Genomic DNA, 21,335 nt, shown 5'->3' with positions numbered 1-21,335 from the left:
GGTGGGGCTTCTGTAGCTTCCAATTGGCTGCAGGAACTTCAGAAGCCGCACTTTGGTTTCCAAATGTTTTGGAAGTCGAACGGACTTCCGGAATGGATTCCATTCGACTTCCAAGGTATGACTGTATAATGGCAAACAGGGGGCATTCTTAGTCCTACCTGAGAATGCCAGGGATTGAAACTAGAACCTTCTACATTCAAAGCAGATGTTTTACCACAAAGCCACAGTCCTTCTGGTGTTGGGAGGGGAGAGTAATTCAAAAGCAAAGATTCAAAAATAAGTTATTTAAGGGAACGTCATGGAGGAGAAATTTCCCATCTCCTTTATGGTTAAGATATATTGATCGGCACATGGAGAGGGCTGGTTGGCAATGCAAGAACATGGGGACACTATCGGATGCTAGACATTTTCTTCCTGATCTCACTATTCAGTAGAGCATAGGTCAATGCTATCAGATGTTCTGTATATATATTTGTAATCTATTTTACCCCCAAACTATATGCTGTTGTCTTCTCTGGTTATTTACTCCCTGGGAACTGTGGTGTCACAGGGTTTTGGCACACAACTAGCTTGCTGAATTGACATTTCATTCAGCTTGGAGAAGCCTGGGTGGAAATGAAATATATTCCTGAGAGTTTTGCTAGGACTAAAGACACTGCCTAGCGCGGACAAGCTCAGTGTTTCTGGGATATTCTCTAATTCAACTACAGCTATTTCTACTTGCAACATGAGCTGCACCGCACACATCTCATAACAAAAGAGAGCAAAATGAACCAAAAGCAAAAACCAAATAAATAACCAAGCGAACAAAAGCCAAAGCCAAACCAAGAGCATTAAAAAAAAAATTCTTTCTTTGTAATGCGCTTGTAAACTGGGATGTTACCTTTAGCTGGAGGAGGTGGAGGAGGCACTTCTTCCTCTTCCTCAGGAACTTCTTCATAATAAGGAACTTCCTCCTCTTCATATTGAGGTACTTCCTCCTCATATTGTGTGACTTCTTCCTCATATCGGGTGACTTCCTCCTCATAATGAGAGACTTCCTTCTCATATTGTGTGACTTCCTCCTCATATTGTGTGACTTCCTCTTCATATTGTGTGACTTCTTCCTCTTCATATTGGGGAGCCTCTTCCTCCTCTTCATATTGGGGAACTTCCACATGAACCACTTCTTTTCGAGTAACGGTCTTACGGACTTCAGGCACTTAAAAAATACGAATTTTCAAGAGTCTTAGCTAACGTATTATTTAATGCATACTAAGAACCAAATTTCAGTGCAATGAAAGAATCAAGCTAGGACAAGAACACTCAGATATACAGCAGCAGACAGTATATACTTATGGCACACAAAGAGCACACATTGGCACAATATTAAATGTACCTTTAGCTGGAGGTTTCTTCACTTTAGCGGCAATTGATATGGGCATTTTCTGTTTTGTGGGAATTCTCTCAGGTTCTTCGGGAACTTTAAAGACACAGTATATTTATGTTTCAGAGCTTTGATGGTAATGGTACAGAAAGCCATAAAGAGCAGTAGGAAATTTGACAGAAACAAACATTTATGTTGCCAGACAAATGAACAAACATTTGGACAAGATGTGGCTAACGCCTAGTTGCAGGTATAGTCTTTATACATCTGTCTTCTTACTGGTGTAGTGCATATACACCATTTTGTTGTTAGGATCAGTGGAGTCTATATGTCTAACATACTGGAAAGCTGCCCATTTCTTCAGGTGCTATTACTTAGAAATACTCTAGACAGTAATCTACAGTAATTTTTCAAGATAATACATAGGGACTTTCATTGCAAGCTGCTATGTCTGGTAAATCAAAGGGATGGAAGTCATTGAAAGTCTGGTTACATTAAATGGGTATTATGCCAAGTCTCTGTTTAGGTTACTGACATTTTGAAGAAATTTCTACATTCTAGAAGAGAATATGTGGGAAGATTTAAGCCTTCAGCTTCATGGGATAGGACAACTGTAGCAGTCATCCAAGCCAAAAATGAACAAACAAACCAATAATTTCTGCAAGCTGTGAAGTTTACTCTGTTGGAGGGTGTGGGGAGCCAAACAACCAAAATTCCACTGTTATCTGTGGTTTAGGCCAACAAACTGCTTCTTTTTTGCCTCACCGTGAATGAAATTGAACACCCTCAGCAATTCTTACACAAATACTATCCTGCACCACTGTTTTATATCAGTGAATTTCTTTAGTGAATTAGCATTCACACTGGTTTAGTTCTAGAACTAATAATTCTGCTAATGTAAGAAAAAGACAGCCTGGGTTGTTTCCAAAGATGTACCTCTACCGATGGGAGGTGTTGTTGTTTTTTTTGAGAAAGTGGAGGCTTCTGTCAGCAGAACAGGGAAGGAAACATCAGTTTACACCAAATTGCCTTCCCCTCTGCATCCTCCATGCCACCTCCCACAGAGCACATTTGTGGCACAGAGGCATGGCAGCTGCAAGAACTAGAGGGATTTGGCAAAAATCACTTTCCTCACCGTTTGGCTGATGGAAGCCTCTAATGGATCAGTAGAACACCTTTAGATACACTTCATTTTAATATAAAAGTGAAAACTGAGGTGACACCCACATGCCATAGCTGTCAACGTTTCCCTTTTCTAAAGGGTGATTCCCTTATTCCGAATAGGATTCCTCGCAAGAATAGGGAAAAGTTGACAACTCTGCCACATGCTTCCCAAAGGCATCTCATGAAACACTGTGAAAACAGGATGTTGGACTAGATGGGTCATTGGCCTGATCTAGTAGGTTCATTTTACGTTCTCACCCTGCCCATTAATCTATACGGTGAATTGGTTAGGATTCCTGTTCCCCTACCCTGGTTGAGCTCATACCTGTATATGAAACTTCCTCCTCTGTATGAAGAGAAACAGACATTTCTTCCGAATACCCCCAGTGCTCTTCCACAACTATTATTAAAGACAGAGTATTGAACTTTAGCATTTCTTATGGGAAACACTATTTGAGTCAGACAACGGGAATTTCGATAAGAATGATTAAGCAGTTACAAAACAAATGTAACTTTTATGGCAAGCCTTCTAGGTTTAAATAAAATAAAATAAAATAAATAAATTGGGGGAGGGGAGTGCCCAAAGCAATATCCTCTCAAATGTATTTGGAGCAGAAAAAAATAATTTGCTTAGGGTTGGATATAGGAATTAATAGGTAGGTTGTTAGCACATTAACCACTTGTACTTTGATTTAGTTTACTTCAAAGCTTGTATACCTTTTTCTGGAGGGGCTGCTTTCCTTTTGGGGACAGCAATAGATATTTTTTCTTCTGAGACAACTGTCTTTGGAACTTCTGGCACTTGAAAGATAGGAAATGTAAGAAAACCACGTGGTGAATTTAAAACCCTCTCTCTGAAGTGTTGCTGTTGGTGGTCTTGTAAGAGGATTACAGACAAAGAAAACTTCATAGACATTTGATATCTCAAGATTTTCTAATACAGGAGACCAACATGACAACATAATATTAAGCAGACATACATTTAGCAAAAACTTGACAATACACTTAGATAATTAACCGGCCTGCTTTTGGTTTATGGGATTTGGTCTTTTTCAAGAACAGAAATAGTTATTTCTTATCCAAAGGCATCATAATGTAAAATATTCACTGCAGATTTTAAAACAGAAATAATATTTATGAAATCATTTATTTTCTTTCTTTTTAAAAAAATTAAGGTCCAAAAGAGTGTACACTGCAGAAAACTTTCAAGAAGGACATTATGATTCAGGACAGCTTTTAACAGGGACAGAGAAATGTCTCACAAAGCAAGAATGCCATAAGAGGTCTAAAGCACATGGCAGTTTTACCCACATAAAAATAATATTGCAAAAGACCTTACAAACTACACAGTCAACACAATGCACTGCTGCAGATCAGCAAAGGCCAGCTGCTAGAAGTTGTGCAGGCAAAGTGCCTACAGGAATTCATTAACACCAGCATTTCAAGTGTCCCAGTTTATTCTGCATTTGTTTTGACACAGAGCAGAACATTTCTGTGAAATTTAGTCAAGTTTACTTTTTCCTTATCAGAAGCAGCTGGTTCACAACTCCAGCGGGCGCCTGTTTCTGACCTATTCAAAAGCCCTCTTGTAGAGTCAGAGAAAGCAGGTGTACCTTTAGCTGGTGGAGCTACTGCTTTCTTGGGAACCGGAACGGGGACTTTCTCCTCCGGCACAGCTTTCTTTGGCACAGCTGGCACTTGAAAGATATTATTAATTTTCAGGTGACTTAAATCATGTACATGTGACAAATATAAACCAGGTTACAAAACGATTCAAAGTACCAAGATCTTGACATTGTACACAAAACAAGAAAAGGAACGCACACTATTTAACATAATTAGATCACTAGGGCAAAGAAGGGATGCAAAGAAAGAAACAGGCACGCTAAAAACAACTTTTTTTGTTTGAACATTACATTCTTTCTCCCCCTGCTATATTCCTCTCCTATTCTATATCACAAATAGCCTTTGAAAGCTCATTTGGTTTCAAAAGTGGTTTGTTCTGTGTCATGGAGGGAGATATTTGATGACTGAGTCCCCTGGGTTTCTCGCATTTGCTGTGCAGTTCTTTAGTTCCCAAGAAATCTTAAGATACACATATATAAATTCCACAGAATTTAAAACTTTATATACCTCTTTTTGGTGGAGCCTCCTCCTTCTTAGTGACTGTTACTTTTTCTTCAGTGACAACCTTTTTCTTGTGTACTTCGGTCACTTAAAGACAACAAACAAAGGTAGGAATATTGCATGTGGTTCCACCTCAGAATGACAGGAATATATTTTGAATATAATTCAGTTCCGTTTAAAAATACTCATTTATTATTTACCATATATAAAACATGAATGAGACAGTAAAAGAGACCGAGGAACTGACAACATTACTGGCAGAAGATTGAAAGAGGAGCCAATACATGGCGACAGTCCCTCAAGATATTAATGTGCACGAAACCCATATAATTCTTATGTGAAATGGACCAACAAAATATATACATGACGCTATCTAGACAAAACACATTACTGACATGATTTTGCGTGTGTGTTACCTTTGGGTGCTGGAGGTTCTTTTGCTTTAGGTGGTGCCCGTTCCTCAGGAGGAGCTTTCTTGGCCACTTAAAAATATTACAAAATTTTATAATGTTGGAGTGATTTGAACATCAATAGGAAAACACATTAAGAACTTACAACACATACATTTCACTGAGTAAATCCACAGGCAGATTGCTTAGAGACAAGCAATTGCTCACACTTAATGCAAAAGAGATTAATATCAACTCAAATAGTTTAGATGACAGACGACAAAAAAAAAGAAGCATTTTGCCTAGGTTGCCATATTTCAAAAAGTAAAAACCAGGGCACCCCGAAAGTTGTTGAGCTTTTTTAGACAAACCCCAAAGTTGTTGAGCCTTTGAAATCCCAGTAATGTCCGAGAAAATCCAGACGTATGGCAACCCTAATTTTGCCTAAGTGAAAAAAGCAGTCTATATATATACCTCTAGTGGGGGGAGCTTCCACTTTCTTGGGAACAGCAACTGGTACTTTCTTTTCTGGTTCAGGTTTCTTCCGAACCTCAGGCACTTCAGGAAGAATATTTAAGTATCAGTTATGTTCGCTGTGCATGTTATTCAAACAGTATAGAAAAATGAGGAGATGAACCCATATTTCAATGCAAAATTCAGTTGAAATGTTCAGAGGCTAATTCTGTTTTATATATACACACAAAGAAACACACTCTAAGACATACTCATCTCTGCACAGCCGAATAAAGATACACAAGGTGTTACATGAAAGCAAAATGGACCATTGCTGGCAATTAGGGTTTTTAAAATTGAGAAAGGCACAGGAATTTGCAAACAGGTCCTTGCCAGTCAAAAAAGATAGTTTGTAATACTTTGAGCACTACAACAACAAAAAAACAAGCACAAATACAATAGTAACAAGCATGGGACAGACAGCTGTCAAACATCTATATTGAAGAGTTGATACTTTAATACCAAAGAGTTGCTGGTATACCTTTAACTGGTGGGACTTCTTCATGCACTGTCTCCTCAGCGTAGTAGGCCTCTTCTGTTAATGTAAAGATATTAAGAAGGTATAGTTGAATAGTTGACAAGCACATGTTGATACAATTAACAAAACAAGAAAGTGACAGCTCTTACAAACACACATATATTTACTTTCATCTCATGTTACTCCTAGTACATGTGCAGGTAGGTTTACTCCAGGGACAGACCTCCTGATATTGCTGGACTACAACTCCCATAATTCCTGACCATTGGCCATGCTAGCTGGGGTCATTGGGAGTCCAGCAAGCTCTGGAGGGCCACAGGTTCTCCATCCCTGCTTTCCTTTCAACAGAGGCCATACTCTCTCTTCTGACCATTTCATGGGAAAAAGTGAGTAGATTACTTCCCAGTTCCCATTGAAGTCAATGTAAACATCCACAGTGACTTCAGCGAGAGATGACATATCTCAACTTCCTTGAAAAGGTCACATCCATGAAAGGGCCTATCTCAATGGTTCTTGTAATAATTAGGGGGAGCCTTAAGAAATGGGGTATTAGATCACATCCTTTAATTCCATAGCCCTTGGAGCAATGGCTTTAGGTTAGTTAGATTTCATGTACTTTTGTTTTGTTTAGCTCTACATGGCTGATATGAAGGTGACTAATATTTGGAATTATTTTATAATGATAAGCAAGGAATAAATCATATGAATGAATGAATGAATGAATAAATACTCTCTCTTTCAAATATAGCGTGTTCTCCTTCATGGAGAGCACGTGTTGCGGTGGGGGCCACCAGGACACTCCAAAGTTGGGGGCGGGCTAACTGATCGTTGGCCACTGATGCGATTGGGGCTTCCCTTGTTGTTGGGAAGAAATTAATGTTGCCATTTATTGATTGACAGCCAGAAATGCTAAAACTCCTTGCACGAGGCTAGGTCTTCCTCTTTTCGCCTGTGCAGCGGATTGCCCGTCCCTCCCTCCCTAGAATAGGGTTGTTCGCTTTGACCTTGCTATGCCTGTCATGGGGTCGTCTGCTTTGGAGCGGGGGCCTGGTAGGAATTTTGTCCATCTGGCTGATTGGCTGGGGCCATTTGGTTTTTGCCTACTGCGTAGCAAATCGTCACAACTTGTAAGGTTGCGGTTAGGCATTGGTTTATGGTTTGGTTGGTTGAGGGGCATGGATTGGCTGTGCCTGCCCCTCTAATGCTGCTGCTGCAAGGGATTCCGTTAAAGGAATTGGGGGCTAACTATTGCTTGTCCACTCTGTCAAGGGGGCTCGGGCCATAGCAATGAGCTCCTGGTTGCATTTGGGGTGAGGGCAGGTTCCCTGCTCCGCGTAACCCCCAAGTGTATTCCCCCATTCTGACTTTCACATCGTGCGGAATGTCAGTCTGTCCCCCATGGTGGGGGCAGATAGTCGCAACCAATGCCTGGTTGCATTTGGGGTGAGGGCAGGTTCCCTGCTCCGCGTAACCCCCATTCTGACTTTCGCATCGTGCAGAATGTCAGTCTGTCCCCCATGGTGGGGGCAGATAGTCGCAACCAATGCCTAAGCAACCACTCACAAATTTGTATTTTAATAAAGTTGTGGCCAAAATTATGCCAAAAACCTTAAACAAAAATTCTGTGTGATGTGTGAGTTATTGGGGTAGACCTGGGGACCTCGACACGCAAGTAGCTCTTTTTCTGTCTGTTTCTGGTGGTTTCTGCTTTCTTGGGAGAGTAATGAGGCTCTGAAAGTTGAGCCACCCTAAATAATGTGTCATCTGTGTAGGAATGTAGGAATCTTTTATTCTTATACAAATTGGCTTGCAGTGCTCTGCCTATATTTGTAAATTTGAGAAAAGAACACTTGGGTTCGTTTCTGTATTTTCATGTGAAAATAAGAATGATGGAAAAAATAAGAAAAGCAAAAGTGTATGTACTTTTAAATTTATTCTTTTAAACCTTTGTTTGGGTTCTGAACAAAGTAAATCATATCATAAGCAGCAAATGACTGGCTTAATTTCAAAAGGTCATTAAATAATTACATTCAATTCAGCCCAAAGGATATAATGGCAGATATTATACTATACCAACATTTGCTTCTGGCTGTTGAATTGAGGCATACCTGTTACTTCAGAAATCTCTTCCTCTCTCTCATAAGAGATCTCCTCTCTCTCATAAGAAATTTCCTCCTCCCTTTCATAAGAAATCTCCTCCTCTCTTTCATAAATCTCTTCTTCTTCCACTTCTTCCTCCTCCTCCACCTCTTCAGGCCATTCTTCCACTGTTAATATTTTAAAGATGGGTTATTTTTAATTTTGCTGTGGGGTTAGATGTCCTATAATCACCCTTGCCAGGTCAGTGTAGTTACTACAGACAGGCATATACAAAGGACATGAACTGATTTTCATACACAGAAACACACATTCATATCAACTGCAATTCTAGGGATCTCAGACCTTTCCCCATTACAACTGGTACATAAGAGAATTAATAGCAAAGTATCTACATCAAAGTTAGCTACTGCAAGGGTCTAGATGATTTGCTAAGGTCTCTTGATCTATGGAATCCTGCATTGTGGTATGTGATGACTCCATCAGGGGACAGATTCTTACAAGAAAAATCAGGTGGAGTTTTATGTAGGAAAACCCATGTTGCACCACAGCTGTCCTATGTGTACACTGTGTACCCTTGCCCCTAAATCATGACTTCTTTCTGCAGAGTATGGAAAGTTGAAAGGATAATGGGTTAGATCCAAAGGTGATCTTCATTTAGAAGAAAACCTTTCCCAAGCATAGTTGGACTGCTTCTGACTTAATGGAAGAACGTTGAATGACGAAATCTACCCCAGATCCATAGGAGCTCCTCCACTTGCACAAGGGCTTCTGTAAGACTTTGCACAAGATTTACTTCTGCCACCAAGATATAGGTGTGTCTGACTAGAATGTGGGGCTCAGCCATGAATCTCACTGGGTGACTGGATCAATCACTATCTCTCAGCTTAACTCATCTCACTAGGTTGTTGCAAAAGCAAAAAAAAGGAGGGACCCTGAGATTCTTGGAAGTAGGGTGCGATAAAATGTAATGGATAAATAGTAAATGCTATTGACATTCTGGATAACCATGGAATTGGATCTGAGAAAAGACATTTCCTCTGAGGATCTTGCCTGGGTGTCAGATGTTATACAAATGTCCAGAGACACACAAACACAAAACTGTAATGGCAGATGTTAACAGGGAAGAGCAGTGAAGAGCAGCGACAACAAAAAGCGCCTGAACACAGTTGAATTCCTCACAGTTCTAATTATTTGCACATATACCTTCAGGTGGTGGAGCTTCCACTCTTTTAGAAATGGCAACAGATACTTTTTCTTCTGAAACAAATCTTTTCTCTTCTAGAACAGCTCTCTTAGACACCTCAGGCACTTTAAAAGACATTAAACGCATTGAGTTTTAATGGGGATATACAGATTCCTGACTGATATCTGAGGAGGTTTGTCTGAACACTTGTGCAACTAACAACTGCAAAATGGACAAGTAAACTATATACTCTTCTTTACTAGGCAACATACAAAGTAAAGCTAATACAGAACTGCAAAACAAACATAAGCAAATCGTCCCCTCTTGACAGGGATGGGGAAGCTTTCTCAGCCTAAGGGCTGCCTTCTCTTCTGGGGCACACATATCATTGGTGCACAGGGCCAGAGGCAAATGTGCAGAGAGGAACTAATACAAATTTGACAGTAGGTCAGTTTGTACACACACTCACAAACCCCACTTTATTATCCATCCATCTAAGCATCCATCCCAGCCAGGCAAAAATACTTCATGTGGCCAGCATGACTAAACCACTTCTAGCACAACAGAACACTGTGACAGAAATCAGAGTGCATGGAAACATCATTTACCTTCCTGCCGCAGAGGTACCTATTTATCTACTTGCACTGGTGTGATTTAAAACTGGAAGGTTGGCAGGAACTGGGACAGAGCAATGGGAGCTCACCCCATCGTGCGTGGGGATTTGAACTGCCAACCTTCTGACTGGCAAGCCCAAGAGGCTTAGTGGCTTAGACCACAGCGCCACCCACGTCCTTTTACTCAAGGAGGATACAAAGCATGGCCGATGAGGTATGTGACCTTGGGAAGGTATGTGGCTTGAGGAGCGTTTTGAAGACCAGATAGAGAAGCCCACAGGGCTGTATTTGGCCCCCAGATCTAAGGTTCCCCATTCCTGCCCCATGAAAATATGTTGAACAGTTGCAAGCAATGTGACATGGTACGAAACATAAAATGATGGTCAGCATACGAAAGAAAGGTAAAAGCTCTTTTAGATAATAAGACCATTGACCACTTAAATGCATACCTCTGGCTGGGGGAGCTTCCACCTTTTTGGGAACAGCAACAGGTAATTTTTCTTCAGGTACGACTTTCTTAGGTACCTCAGGCACTTTAAAGAGACCATTTAGTTTTAGAATTTTTTTGAAGTGGCAAGAATGATGTTAAAAGTACAGATTTCGGCTACAAAGAAGAGGCAGCGACTAAAAAGATATAGAGGACATTTAAATAATGGTGCCGATGTAAAAGACCAATGGTCTTTTTGTTTTGTTTTTTTTATTAAATTTTAATTTTATTTAACATAAATGTTACAAAATCTAAGCAAAACACTGCAAATACATACACACATATACACTTCAAATAAGCATATATACATGAAAAATGGAACAAAAGAGAAAAAAGAAGAAAAGAAAAAAGAAGACGAAAAAATAAAGAGAAAAGAAGAACAAAAGTTGGAAGAATTTCTTCCAAATTTCTTCTATAAATATTTCAATATGAAAATAATAATAAAATTTCATTGATTGACTTCCATCTCTTACACTGCACTTCCTATAAACATTTTAAGCAAGATTGTATCTGTTATTCCGTATTTTCCCCGTATCTCACACAAATATTCTAATCAGTACGTTTTCTAAATCTTTCATAAATCTATTCTAAACACAACCAATACCTTACATTTAATCCTTGTCTACATTTGTCTGCAATGGTATTTTTGTTCTGTTCTGTTCTGTTTGTTTGTTTTGAAGGAAAGCATACCTTTAGCTGGAGGAGCTTCTTCCCTTTTGCGTAGTCGTGGCACTTTTTCTTCAGGGACCGCTTTCTCAGGTACTTTTAATAATGTTAAAATGAGAATATGTAAGAATATGTAGAGACTAAGAGACCATGACAGCTATTATCAACAACTATACACAAACATATGCTGCATAGGACTCAAATATGAAATGAATATACATATGATTAAGAGGACGATGCAAAGAGAGAAACAAAAGAGTCTTAAGATTTAGTTTTATATATTTTTCAAATATATAAGATCTGCGTCTTGTACCTTTGGGTGGCGGAGGCACTTTCTTTTTTGGAACAGGAACCTTTTCTTCTACTTTCTTGGGTACCTCTGGCACTTTGAAAAAAACATCAGAGTTATGAATATTGGGATCGAATATTGCTAACTATTATAAAGTGAGGAGCAGGGTCCTATATCAAGTTGTGAGATCACTTACAAGTGAACTGGGCACTTTACTGAATTTAGATGTGTTACTATAACATTGCACACTGTCCGTTTAGTGTTCTGGTGTTTAACTGAAGATCATTTGTTAATGAAGATGCTGTTGAGCAACGAACAAATATAGGAAGACGACGATTACAACACGAAAACAATCACTGCTGAGGGACCTCAGATCTTTTCACGACACGTCATTTGAAGCAACAAATTAAAAGAGCTGCTTATGAGTGGTGGTCTCATACCTTTAGCAGGTGGCTCCACTTTTTTAGGAACGGGCACAGGTGCTTTTTCTTCTGGGACTGGCTTTTTAGGTACTTCAGGCACTTTAAAGATATCAAAAGCAGATTCTGAGAATCACCCGGACACATAACAACTGATCAACGACATCTCACATTTTGTGATTACATTTCACAAGAAGGAAGAGATGGTATTTTGGAAAGGAATGCTCTAACCCAGAAGAACCTCCATTTAAGAATCCCTGTGGGCAGCAGCCCAAACACCCACATATTCAACACATTAGCTTTGGTAACCAAACACAGAAAGACGCTGGATTTGTAAAACTCATTCCGAACAGGGGTTGCATATGGGGGACAAAGCACAGGGGACAAAGGTTCTTTGGGTGGCTTTCATTTCAAGAAAAGTACCTTTAGCTGGGGGTGCTGGTTCTTTCTTGGGAACAGCAGCAGGCTTTCTTTCTTCTGGCGTAGGTTTCTTAGGCACCTCTGGCACTTGATCATTAAAAAAAGAGAGGTTTTAGAACATGGAACTCCTATTTGAGGCACGACATCCAAGATTGCACAGAGAAGCAGAAGCAAGATAAATGGCATATCAAGGCATCAAGCAAAAGCTGTTAATAAAGAGGTAAATGTACCCCTGACCGTTAGGTTCAGTCCTGGACGACTCTGGGGTTGCGTGCTTAAGTCGCTCTGTAGGCCGAGGGAGCTGGCGTTTGCCCTCAGATAGCTTCCGGGTCATGTGGCCAGCATGACTAAGCCCTTCTGGCGAACCAAAGCAGCGCACGGAAATGCCATTTACCTTCCCACCGGAGTGGTACCTATTTATCTACTTGCACTTTGACGTGCTTTTGAACTGCTAGGTGGGGAGGAGCAGGGACCGAGCAACAGGAGCTCACCCCGTTGCAGGGATTCAAACCGCCGACCTTCTGATCGGCAAGCCCTAGGCTCAGTGGTTTAGACCACAGCGCCACCCGTGTCCCAAATCAGTTAATAGGAAAGGGTAATCTGTCATGAAAAAAGCCGCACTGGGCATACATCCCATTTTGATCTCCATAATTGTGTGTCTGTATGAGTGCCTTCTATACGCAGCATGCAAATCTAACAGTTATCATGCCATGCAGAAGATATTATGTTAACAAAGGAAAATTTGGGAAATGTGCTGGGGCTGGAAAACACTGCCGGCTTTTATACCTCATCAGTTGCAAGGGCATGTGTGCAGCCAATGCCCTCTCAGCCGGGAGAGGCCACTGATTGGCCAATTTGAAATGCAGCAGCCGGCGGGAACACAAGCCAGATGCCCAGACAGCTAGGGGGGATTTCCCCAATGGCTGCCTGGCCATGTGCGCTCTGTTCTCACTGCCCAGGGATGGTGGCTGAGCATGAGGGATCACAACAGGCACCCACCCAGAAAGGAGTAAACATCCATTACATTACAAAGTGAAATTTAGCAAATGAATATTTGGCCATCCCTAAAGTACATGTATATTATACACATTTTGCTTGCAGAAAAACACCAGAAAGCCACCTAAGTAATATACGGATGGACACATTTTAAGGCATGGATAAGAGTTCAGAGAAGCAAGATGGCGGGATCAGCACTGACAATGGATGTACCTTTAGCTGGCGGAGCCTCTACTTTCGGAGGAGGAGCAGGTTTTTTCTTTTCTGGGACTGGTTTCTTTGGCACCTCAGGCACTTTAAAGACACACAGGTATAAAAGGTTTAAGGAAGTGCTACAGGCCTACATTTGTTCATAGCAGTGAAGAAAATGTTTGAAATGCCAGCGTGGATTTAAAACCATGTATCTATTTTAAAAAGACAGTTATGGCTATTGAAGATTAAACCCGCGTATAACGTTTAATATGTAGGATCTTAGTTGTAAAGGTGTCTTTCTGATGAAGTAGCCCAGCCACATTTTTGGCTGTGTGTTTATCAATCCTCTAGAAGATACGCAGGCTAGAGACCTGTCTGAGATATTGTTATTATTGCACATATATTATTCACCTTTAGCCGGTGGGGCCTCCACTTCCTTGGGAACCTTTTCTTCTGCTCTCTTCCTCACCTCAGGAACTTTAAAGATATTAATTTTGGGTTAATCAGATGATAGTGGTCATCAGAGCCACCCTCACATTATATTTTTAGAAACTTACGGGCTTTTGTGACACATGTAAACATACATAAGCACCCAAATCTGATCAACAAGGATATAAAATAACTGCAGATATCAAGTTCTTAATGGATAAGAGTTTAAACCAGGGTTTCCAAAAACTTGGGTCTCCAACTGTTTTTGGACTACAACTCCCATAATCCCTAGCTAGCAGGACCAGCGGTCATGGTTGATGGGAGTTGTACTCCAAAAACAGCTGGAGACCTAAGTTTGGGAAACCCTGGTTTAAATAAACTCACATACTAAAATTGTAGTAGTAATAATAATATTAATATTAATAATAATATAATCTACCTTTGGGAGGTGGAACTTCAGGTGCTTCCACATAGAACCTTTCCTCATCGTACTCATCTGGTTCTTTAAAGAGAATTAGGAGATTAAAAAGTTACATTTACCCTCCATTTTAGATAATACTGAAATGCTACATGTAGACCTATTAAGATGATGGATGAATTTGTGGAAGAAAAAATTGCTCCTGCTATCCACACCTCTAAGTGTCCATCTGATCTTTCATATGGAGTCTAGGTGTGTACAAATTGTATGTGCTTAGGCTCTTTCCACACAGTGTTTGCAAATCTGGGAGCAACAATTCTGGGCATGATCTTAAGTCCTACCACCCAACATATGTATTGGTCATCTGAATAGTGATAAAGACATGCCCAAACCCAGGGAAGTATCAAAGATAGTATACAATGACAGCTACACATTTCAACAGTTAACAGTTTAGATGAACTCGCATGGTACAAAGCAAGATAAAACTGATTTGGAAAAAGAGTGAATCTACCTTCAGTTGGATATTCCACATAGAAGCTGTCCTCTTCATACTCTTCTGGTTCTTTAAAGAGAATTGTAAGATGTAAAAACTGTACTTTCACTCTGTTTTAGATAATACTGGATTGGTACATAAAATGACAACTAAGAAATGCAACAGCAAACAGACTTTGTCTATTCCACCAGTCCTAAGAAATCTTTGCACTCCCATGTGCTCACAAAACTCTTGTGCATGAGTATTTTCCCATGCAGTTCAGTATAGGGAGCAGATCCTCACTTGTTACTCTACCATCAAGTAAAAAAGAATGTAAGAATTCTGAAAAGGCACCATTTTCACACGAGACAAGACAGCAAGGAGAAAAAAGAAGTGAGGAAAGATATTTATAGTTACCTGAACTGTATGTATATTCTTCTTCTCTGTGATACGAAACAGACACCTTTTCTTCTGAAATGGTCCATTGTTGTTCTGTTGGTACTTTAAAAAGCAAGAATTCACTTTAGTACTTTTTAAATTAAAGAATTGGTAGACAATGAATCTATCCTTATGGAAGTCGCATAACACCACATACTACATTTATTGAACTCAGCACCACAGCTCAAAATTACACCATTAGGGTGGATGTGCCACAGCAATAAAGAGAAACAAAAATCATAAACAGGCAACAACTGAGACCGTAAAGCATAAAAAGCATTTTCAAGCAGTCCAAACTATTTTTGTGTGCAAAGAGAATGTACAAAAGCCCTGTTTCCAAAGAAAAGCAGACATAAGAAGAACAAGAGAGTGGACACATACTATTGTGAGTATACAGGAGAAGTTGTATTAAATGGTAACATATAGTGTAAATTAGATGAATATAGAAGATATTAAAGAAAGAAACCAAAAAGCAAGAATTCTGCACCAATATAGACTCGGTGCCTAGGTGTTGTGGAAACTCCACAGGACTTAAGAGAACCCTGTTCCCCCACGTTCATTTAAAGCACACACACCCTATAGTGATGAGAATTACCATTTCTTCCTCTAATGGCAAACTCAGATCAAGAACAAGAACAGGACTGGAGTCAAAACAGATGGCTTTAAGGAGCAAAAGGAGAAACAAAAGAGGCACTAGCATGCTTGGGAGTTGGTGTGTTTTGGAGTGTCGTGATATGGGAAGTAGAAAAACAGAATTGTGGTAAGTGTATGGGGATCTGGGGATTTCTCAAGTCATGGTCACCATTCCTGCATAGAGAAAGAGAATGCCATGTGTGACTGTGAAGTGGGAACATCACAATGGGTTAATAAAAACCAGCAATCACTGCAGGTCAGCACAGAGTGAACATGTGGGCATGCATGCATACATTATGGAAATATTCGGATCAGGGATTACATATAAATGCTGAAAAAATAAAAATGTGTTTTGTACCTTTTCTCTCTACCACTTCTTCATGGACCACCTTTCGTGCAGGTTTTGGTGGTGGAGCTTCTGGAGCTTAAAGGATATAAATAGTTAGTCCCAAACCTTTTCGGTCATCATCTAGGCTAAGATTACATGCAGAAAATGTAACATCACACTGCATATGCGCTTGCATTTTTGCGCCACTCGTGGGATACAATTTACAAAAGACCAAATTAATACATAGCAAAGGGTTGTATCCAAATAAGTCATTCTGTTTGTGCAAGGACTTCAATATGCATAGTAGAAGTCCCCTTGTCTCCTCATGCTTTCCCATGTTCCTCCCCCAAATCTGCTGCAGGGGGTTGGGGAAAACCCCAGAACTCTTAACTATAACCTCTTGCTTTTAATGGACACCTCATCTCCATTTGCTCCCCCATCACTACTTCCTTCCCTCTGCTAGTAGCTGGGCACCTAGTTTGCAAGAAGGAGGTCCAAGGTGAAGTCCCTGGTATCTCCATTTAAAAGGATAGGGTGCAGATAACACGAAAGACATCTGCCATGGAGACCAGTGCCAGTCAGAGGAAACAGTACACTGGATCAGATGAACAAAACAGGCTGACCTGTTAAGGCAGTTTCATGTATTTCATGGATATGAAATTGATGCAAATGTATTAATAGCACTGTCTACTGCTAAGCACACGCAATTACCATTATCTTCAGTATTACCTCTGGCCCGTTTGAAATGTTCTTCCTCCATCACTTTAGCCTTTCTTTCCACCTCTTCGGTTACAGGTTTCCGTGTAACTACAGGGAATTTAAATAATTTCACATTAGCTGGAAATTGGTTCATTTTACACAGAAGTTATCTTAAGAATATAATGGGAATATGCACTTTTTAAAAAGGAAAGAAAAGGAAAGAAAATAGGACTGTGAGAATCTGAATAGGACTTGCTGCAGTGGGAAATGTTTTGATACTAAAATTCTAAAGGCCATACCTTTTTCGACCACAACTTTCTTCTCTACTTTCTTGGCTGAAATCTCTGGTGGTTTCCGCGTAGGTGGTTCTGGCTTTCCTGGAACCTGGACAACTGTAACATACATTACATTTATATTAGAAAACATTACCTTACACCTGCTTCATAAACATCAAAGATTGTATAATTGAGAAAGAAAAAGAGTGCAGGGAATGTTAGCAGTTGTGTATTCTTGGCCCAAATAGAAATCAACACTGGCCACCATTTGCTTAAGTAGTGCAGCATTGTTCCATCTGCAAAAGAATATGCTTAATTTTTAATATGACCTGTGAGGCAAGGTATAGGCAGATTTAGATTGGATGAACATCCATTTGAAATATTTTCTGCTGTTGGATTATGCCAAAATGGCAAAACTGACCAGAAAGCTCAGGACAAAGAAGACCAAAACTTTAATAAAGAATGAGAAAAAAATGTAATTTACTTGAGAGACCACTGTAAGCAGATGAAAACTTTAGCAGGATTGCAATAACACTTGTAATGTTGAAAATATTATGGACAAAATGGAGAGACATAAAATTTGGACGATGAAATAATATGCAGTTGAAAAGGCTGATAATAGGACCCAATGAGGGGAAGGTGGGAAGATTTTGAAAAATCTCTAAATATGGATATGTATTTTGTATTGTTATAATTCTACACTTGTAAAGGGATGCGGGTGGCACTGTGGGTTAAACAGAGCCTAGGACTTGCTGATCAGAAGGTTGGCGGTTCGAATCCCCGCGACCGGGTGAGCTCCCATTGCTCCGTCCCTGCTCCTGCCAACCTAGCAGTTCGAAAGCACGTCAAAGTGCAAGTAGATAAATAGGTACTGCTCTGGTGGGAAGGTAAACAGTGCTTCCGTGCGCTGCTCTGGTTCGCCAGAAGCGGCTTAGTCATGCTGGCCACATGCCGGCTCCCTCGGCCAATAAACCGAGATGAGCGCTGCAATCCCAGAGTCGTTCGCAACTGGACTTAACAGTCAGGGGTCCCTTTACCCTTTACCTTTACACTTGTAAAATCAAATAAAAAATTGAAATATTTTCTGCAAGAAAGCAAAATTTGATAGAAAAAAAGGAACAGCAGCTTTTCCAACCACATTTGAGCTCTCTTCCCCCTCCAAAGAACAGTGAAATGAGAGGTATTGGAAATTAATCATATAGTGCAGTGGTGGGGAAGCTGTGACTCTCCAGATATCATCCTTGCCAAATGGCTATGCTGACTGGGGCTGATAGGATATGGAATACACCAACATCTCGAGAACCACAGATTCCTCAACAGAGAAAACAGAAAGGAGAAAGTTTTAAAAAATGAAACATACCTTCTTTGCGAATTTGCTTTTCCTCATAAGTTACTTGTCTTTCTCCATATGCCCATTCCTCTTCTCCTTCATCGTATCCTTCTTCTCGTTCATAATATTCGTGCTCCTCTCCATAATCCTCTTCCCATTCTTCATATTCTTCTTTGTGAACCTCATATACTTCCTCCTTCTTCTCATAAACTGCTTCTTTCTTCTTAGCTACAGTGGTTACTTTGACTTCCTGAGGTTTCTTTGCAGGAGCTAATAAATAATAATAATAATAATAATAATAATACAAAGCTTAATAAGGTTGACATGGGTATTTGCAGTTTTCAGAATAATCATTCCATACATGCGTTATTGTGCTTTGAAATTGTACAAATGAAGTTTTTCGTCGTATAGTTTCAATGCCATGTCATTCTCAAAGCAACAGCAGCATGGCTGTCCTAAGGCAGATGGATTTATTAGAGCTTACGAATGGATAGATGAATTAAATGAAAGCTTTCTGCTCAGTGGAAAAGTTTGAAATTCCTGGGTGAAATCTAGGGATAGATGAATCTGTCAATGACTGTTTCTCTCAGCTTTTTGTTTTTCCCAATCTTGAATTCAGTTCTCTGTCTTTATTTTCCCATGCAGTTTTGACTAATATACATATTTTTGCAAGTATTTTCCCCTAATATAATGAAGTGTTTTGACTATTTGATGCATTTTCATGCGCACTTGCCCCTAGTATACAAATTTATGCTTGGAGAACTACATCACAAAATTTGAGGGAGTGTGAATTTCAAAGGAGAGCTGCATTTCAGTTTGGCTATTGGATCAAAAAGTGTTTACTAGTTAGTTTGTCATTAAAACGGAAACAAAATTGAATGTCTCCTCCAACCCTATGAAATACAATTCTGCATGGAAGTGTCCACTGATATAAGAGAAGGAGAGGAGATTTTTTTTGCTGAACCCTCTCCTCCATTTTCTGCTGCAGCCCCTTGTGTCCCCAGAAAATCAGTTCAAGAGGTTTCACTCTGGAACAGTGTGGCAGGTGGCAAAGGGGGCTGCAAGGAGAAAAAACTAATGAAAAAACTGCCTCCTAATCTCTTGTGCTAGTACACACCTCCACTAGATCAAAAGCTATTCTGCTTTAATTCTACCTACTGTCTTTTCAAAGTCCTTTTAATAAACTATCAGTATTTCAGTGGGCATTCTAGTCAACTGATAGTTAAATCCCCCGGCTTATCTGCAGCAAGCTCCTCAAGTAAACGTTGAAGAAAGAGTTCAAATTAGTATTATCTGGGAAATCCTGTAAAGGGATGACCTTTGCATGAATAATGATGTTAGGATGACTGAAGGGAACATGAAGAATGACAGCGCCACATTTTAAATGGCCCAAGCAATAAAAGATGGGAAGTGGGTGCCATTCTCCCCATAAAAGAGTATTTTCTTAGTATGCGCATTTCAGTATTTGATTCTTTACCTTCTGTTGGAATAATTTCCTGTACTTTTGGAACTGGGACTAGGGCTGAAGATGGGGGTTCTGGTTCCTTTGCCACTTCTGAAACATTTACAGATATATCTGCTAAGCGGCTTGATTAAGCATCATGAGCTAGCCTTTGGATTTAATTTCATCTGGTCTCATTAACATTAGTCAGATGAAAGTGGACTGAGAGCTTCGGTTTGTATTGTTAAGATGCACGGCATTCTCGTTAACATTTAAAGACAAATGGGAGAGAAACAAATCTCAGGAACAAATATTGCTAATTGAGTCTTCTGTCAAATTCAGCAGCGACAACCCAATTGAGGCTGCAATCACACACACAAGACCTAATAATAGCCTCCTGAATCAGGCCAATGGCCCATCTAATCCAAAACCCTGTTCTCACAGTGACCAACCAGATGCCTGTGGGAAACCAGGGAGCAGAACATTAGCACAAGAGCAATTATTCTCTCTTGTGGCTTCCAGCACCTAGTTTTCGGAAGCATTGCTTCCTCCAACTGTGGTAGAAGTGGAGTAGAGAAGAAGAAGAAGAAGAAGAAGAGTTTGGATTTGATATCCCACCTTTCACTCCCTTTAAGGAGTCTCAAAGTGGCTAATTTTTTCCTTTCCCTTCCTCCCCCACAACAAACACTCTGTGAGGTGAGTGAGGCTGAGAGACTTCAGAGAAGTGTGACTGGCCCAAGGTCACCCAGCAGCTGCATGTGGAGGAGCGGAGACTCGAACCCTGTTCCCCAGATTACGAGACTCTTAACCACTACACCACACTGGCTCTCCACATGGCTAGTAGCCACTGGCAGTCTTCCCCTCCATTAATTTGCCTAATACTCTTTTAAAGCCACCCACAGCTAGGGAGGAATTCAATGTCATGCTAGGACAACTGTTCCACCAGGGGAAACATTTTGACTTGCCAGACAGAACAACCCCCCTCTCTTCCCACTGTGCTGTACTGTTTTTAACACTGATTGGGAGCCGCCCAGAGTGGCTGGGGAAACTCAGCCAGATGGGCGGGGTATAAATAATAAATTATTATTATTATATTATTATTACTGTGTGCTGTTCTGAGGGTTGTCTTGATTCCCCCCTCCCCCCGAACCAGTTTCATGGGGAAGGAGGCACACAGGGAGAGGGGAAGTGGAAGTCCCCGTGCAGGTCTTCCAAGTGACAGGACTCATGAGTGGAATCCTGCCCTTACAACGCAGTCCTAACCAGGTCCACTCCAGTGTAAGCCATATTGAATTCTTACTCGCAGATAAGTGAGGGCAGATTGTAGACTGTAAGTCCCATTGGCTGAATAGAAATCTGAGTAGACATGCATATGGCTGCTCTGTGACCTAAGCTGGAGCTGTGTCTTAATAAGCAAATAGTACTGGACCCCATTGCATGAACAGAGCCTACACATGCTTGCAGATATA

General features: G+C 40.4%; 1 protein-coding gene across 43 annotated transcripts in view; it reads right to left on the bottom strand.

Annotated features, from left to right (window-relative positions):
• Positions 1-21,335, bottom strand: part of TTN (titin) — a 284,957-nt gene that overhangs the window by 146,655 nt on the left and 116,967 nt on the right. For 38 of the 43 annotated variants that reach the window (XM_081902051.1, XM_081902060.1, XM_081902074.1 and 35 more), the window contains 25 exons: positions 18,456-18,695; positions 17,120-17,212; positions 16,851-16,928; positions 16,152-16,217; positions 15,140-15,223; positions 14,762-14,812; positions 14,272-14,334; positions 13,815-13,880; positions 13,425-13,505; positions 12,219-12,302; positions 11,817-11,897; positions 11,401-11,472; positions 11,112-11,183; positions 10,384-10,467; positions 9,341-9,445; positions 8,146-8,304; positions 6,041-6,094; positions 5,521-5,604; positions 5,074-5,139; positions 4,664-4,744; positions 4,144-4,227; positions 3,248-3,331; positions 2,856-2,930; positions 1,379-1,462; positions 884-1,201 (listed from right to left, as the gene is read on the bottom strand). In XM_081902051.1, coding sequence (XP_081758177.1) covers positions 884-1,201; positions 1,379-1,462; positions 2,856-2,930; positions 3,248-3,331; positions 4,144-4,227; positions 4,664-4,744; positions 5,074-5,139; positions 5,521-5,604; positions 6,041-6,094; positions 8,146-8,304; positions 9,341-9,445; positions 10,384-10,467; positions 11,112-11,183; positions 11,401-11,472; positions 11,817-11,897; positions 12,219-12,302; positions 13,425-13,505; positions 13,815-13,880; positions 14,272-14,334; positions 14,762-14,812; positions 15,140-15,223; positions 16,152-16,217; positions 16,851-16,928; positions 17,120-17,212; positions 18,456-18,695 — 2,409 coding nt within the window. The remainder of the gene's footprint in view (positions 1-883; positions 1,202-1,378; positions 1,463-2,855; positions 2,931-3,247; positions 3,332-4,143; positions 4,228-4,663; positions 4,745-5,073; positions 5,140-5,520; positions 5,605-6,040; positions 6,095-8,145; positions 8,305-9,340; positions 9,446-10,383; positions 10,468-11,111; positions 11,184-11,400; positions 11,473-11,816; positions 11,898-12,218; positions 12,303-13,424; positions 13,506-13,814; positions 13,881-14,271; positions 14,335-14,761; positions 14,813-15,139; positions 15,224-16,151; positions 16,218-16,850; positions 16,929-17,119; positions 17,213-18,455; positions 18,696-21,335) is intronic. The other 5 variants (XM_081902091.1, XM_081902052.1, XM_081902055.1 and 2 more) reach the window with 5 other exon arrangements.

The sequence above is a fragment of the Podarcis melisellensis genome, assembly GCF_964234715.1.
Source record: "Podarcis melisellensis genome assembly, chromosome: 1".
NCBI lineage: Eukaryota > Metazoa > Chordata > Lepidosauria > Squamata > Lacertidae > Podarcis > Podarcis melisellensis.
The sequence above is the reverse complement of the archived record's forward strand: the minus strand, read 5'-3'. Positions and strand labels throughout refer to the sequence as shown.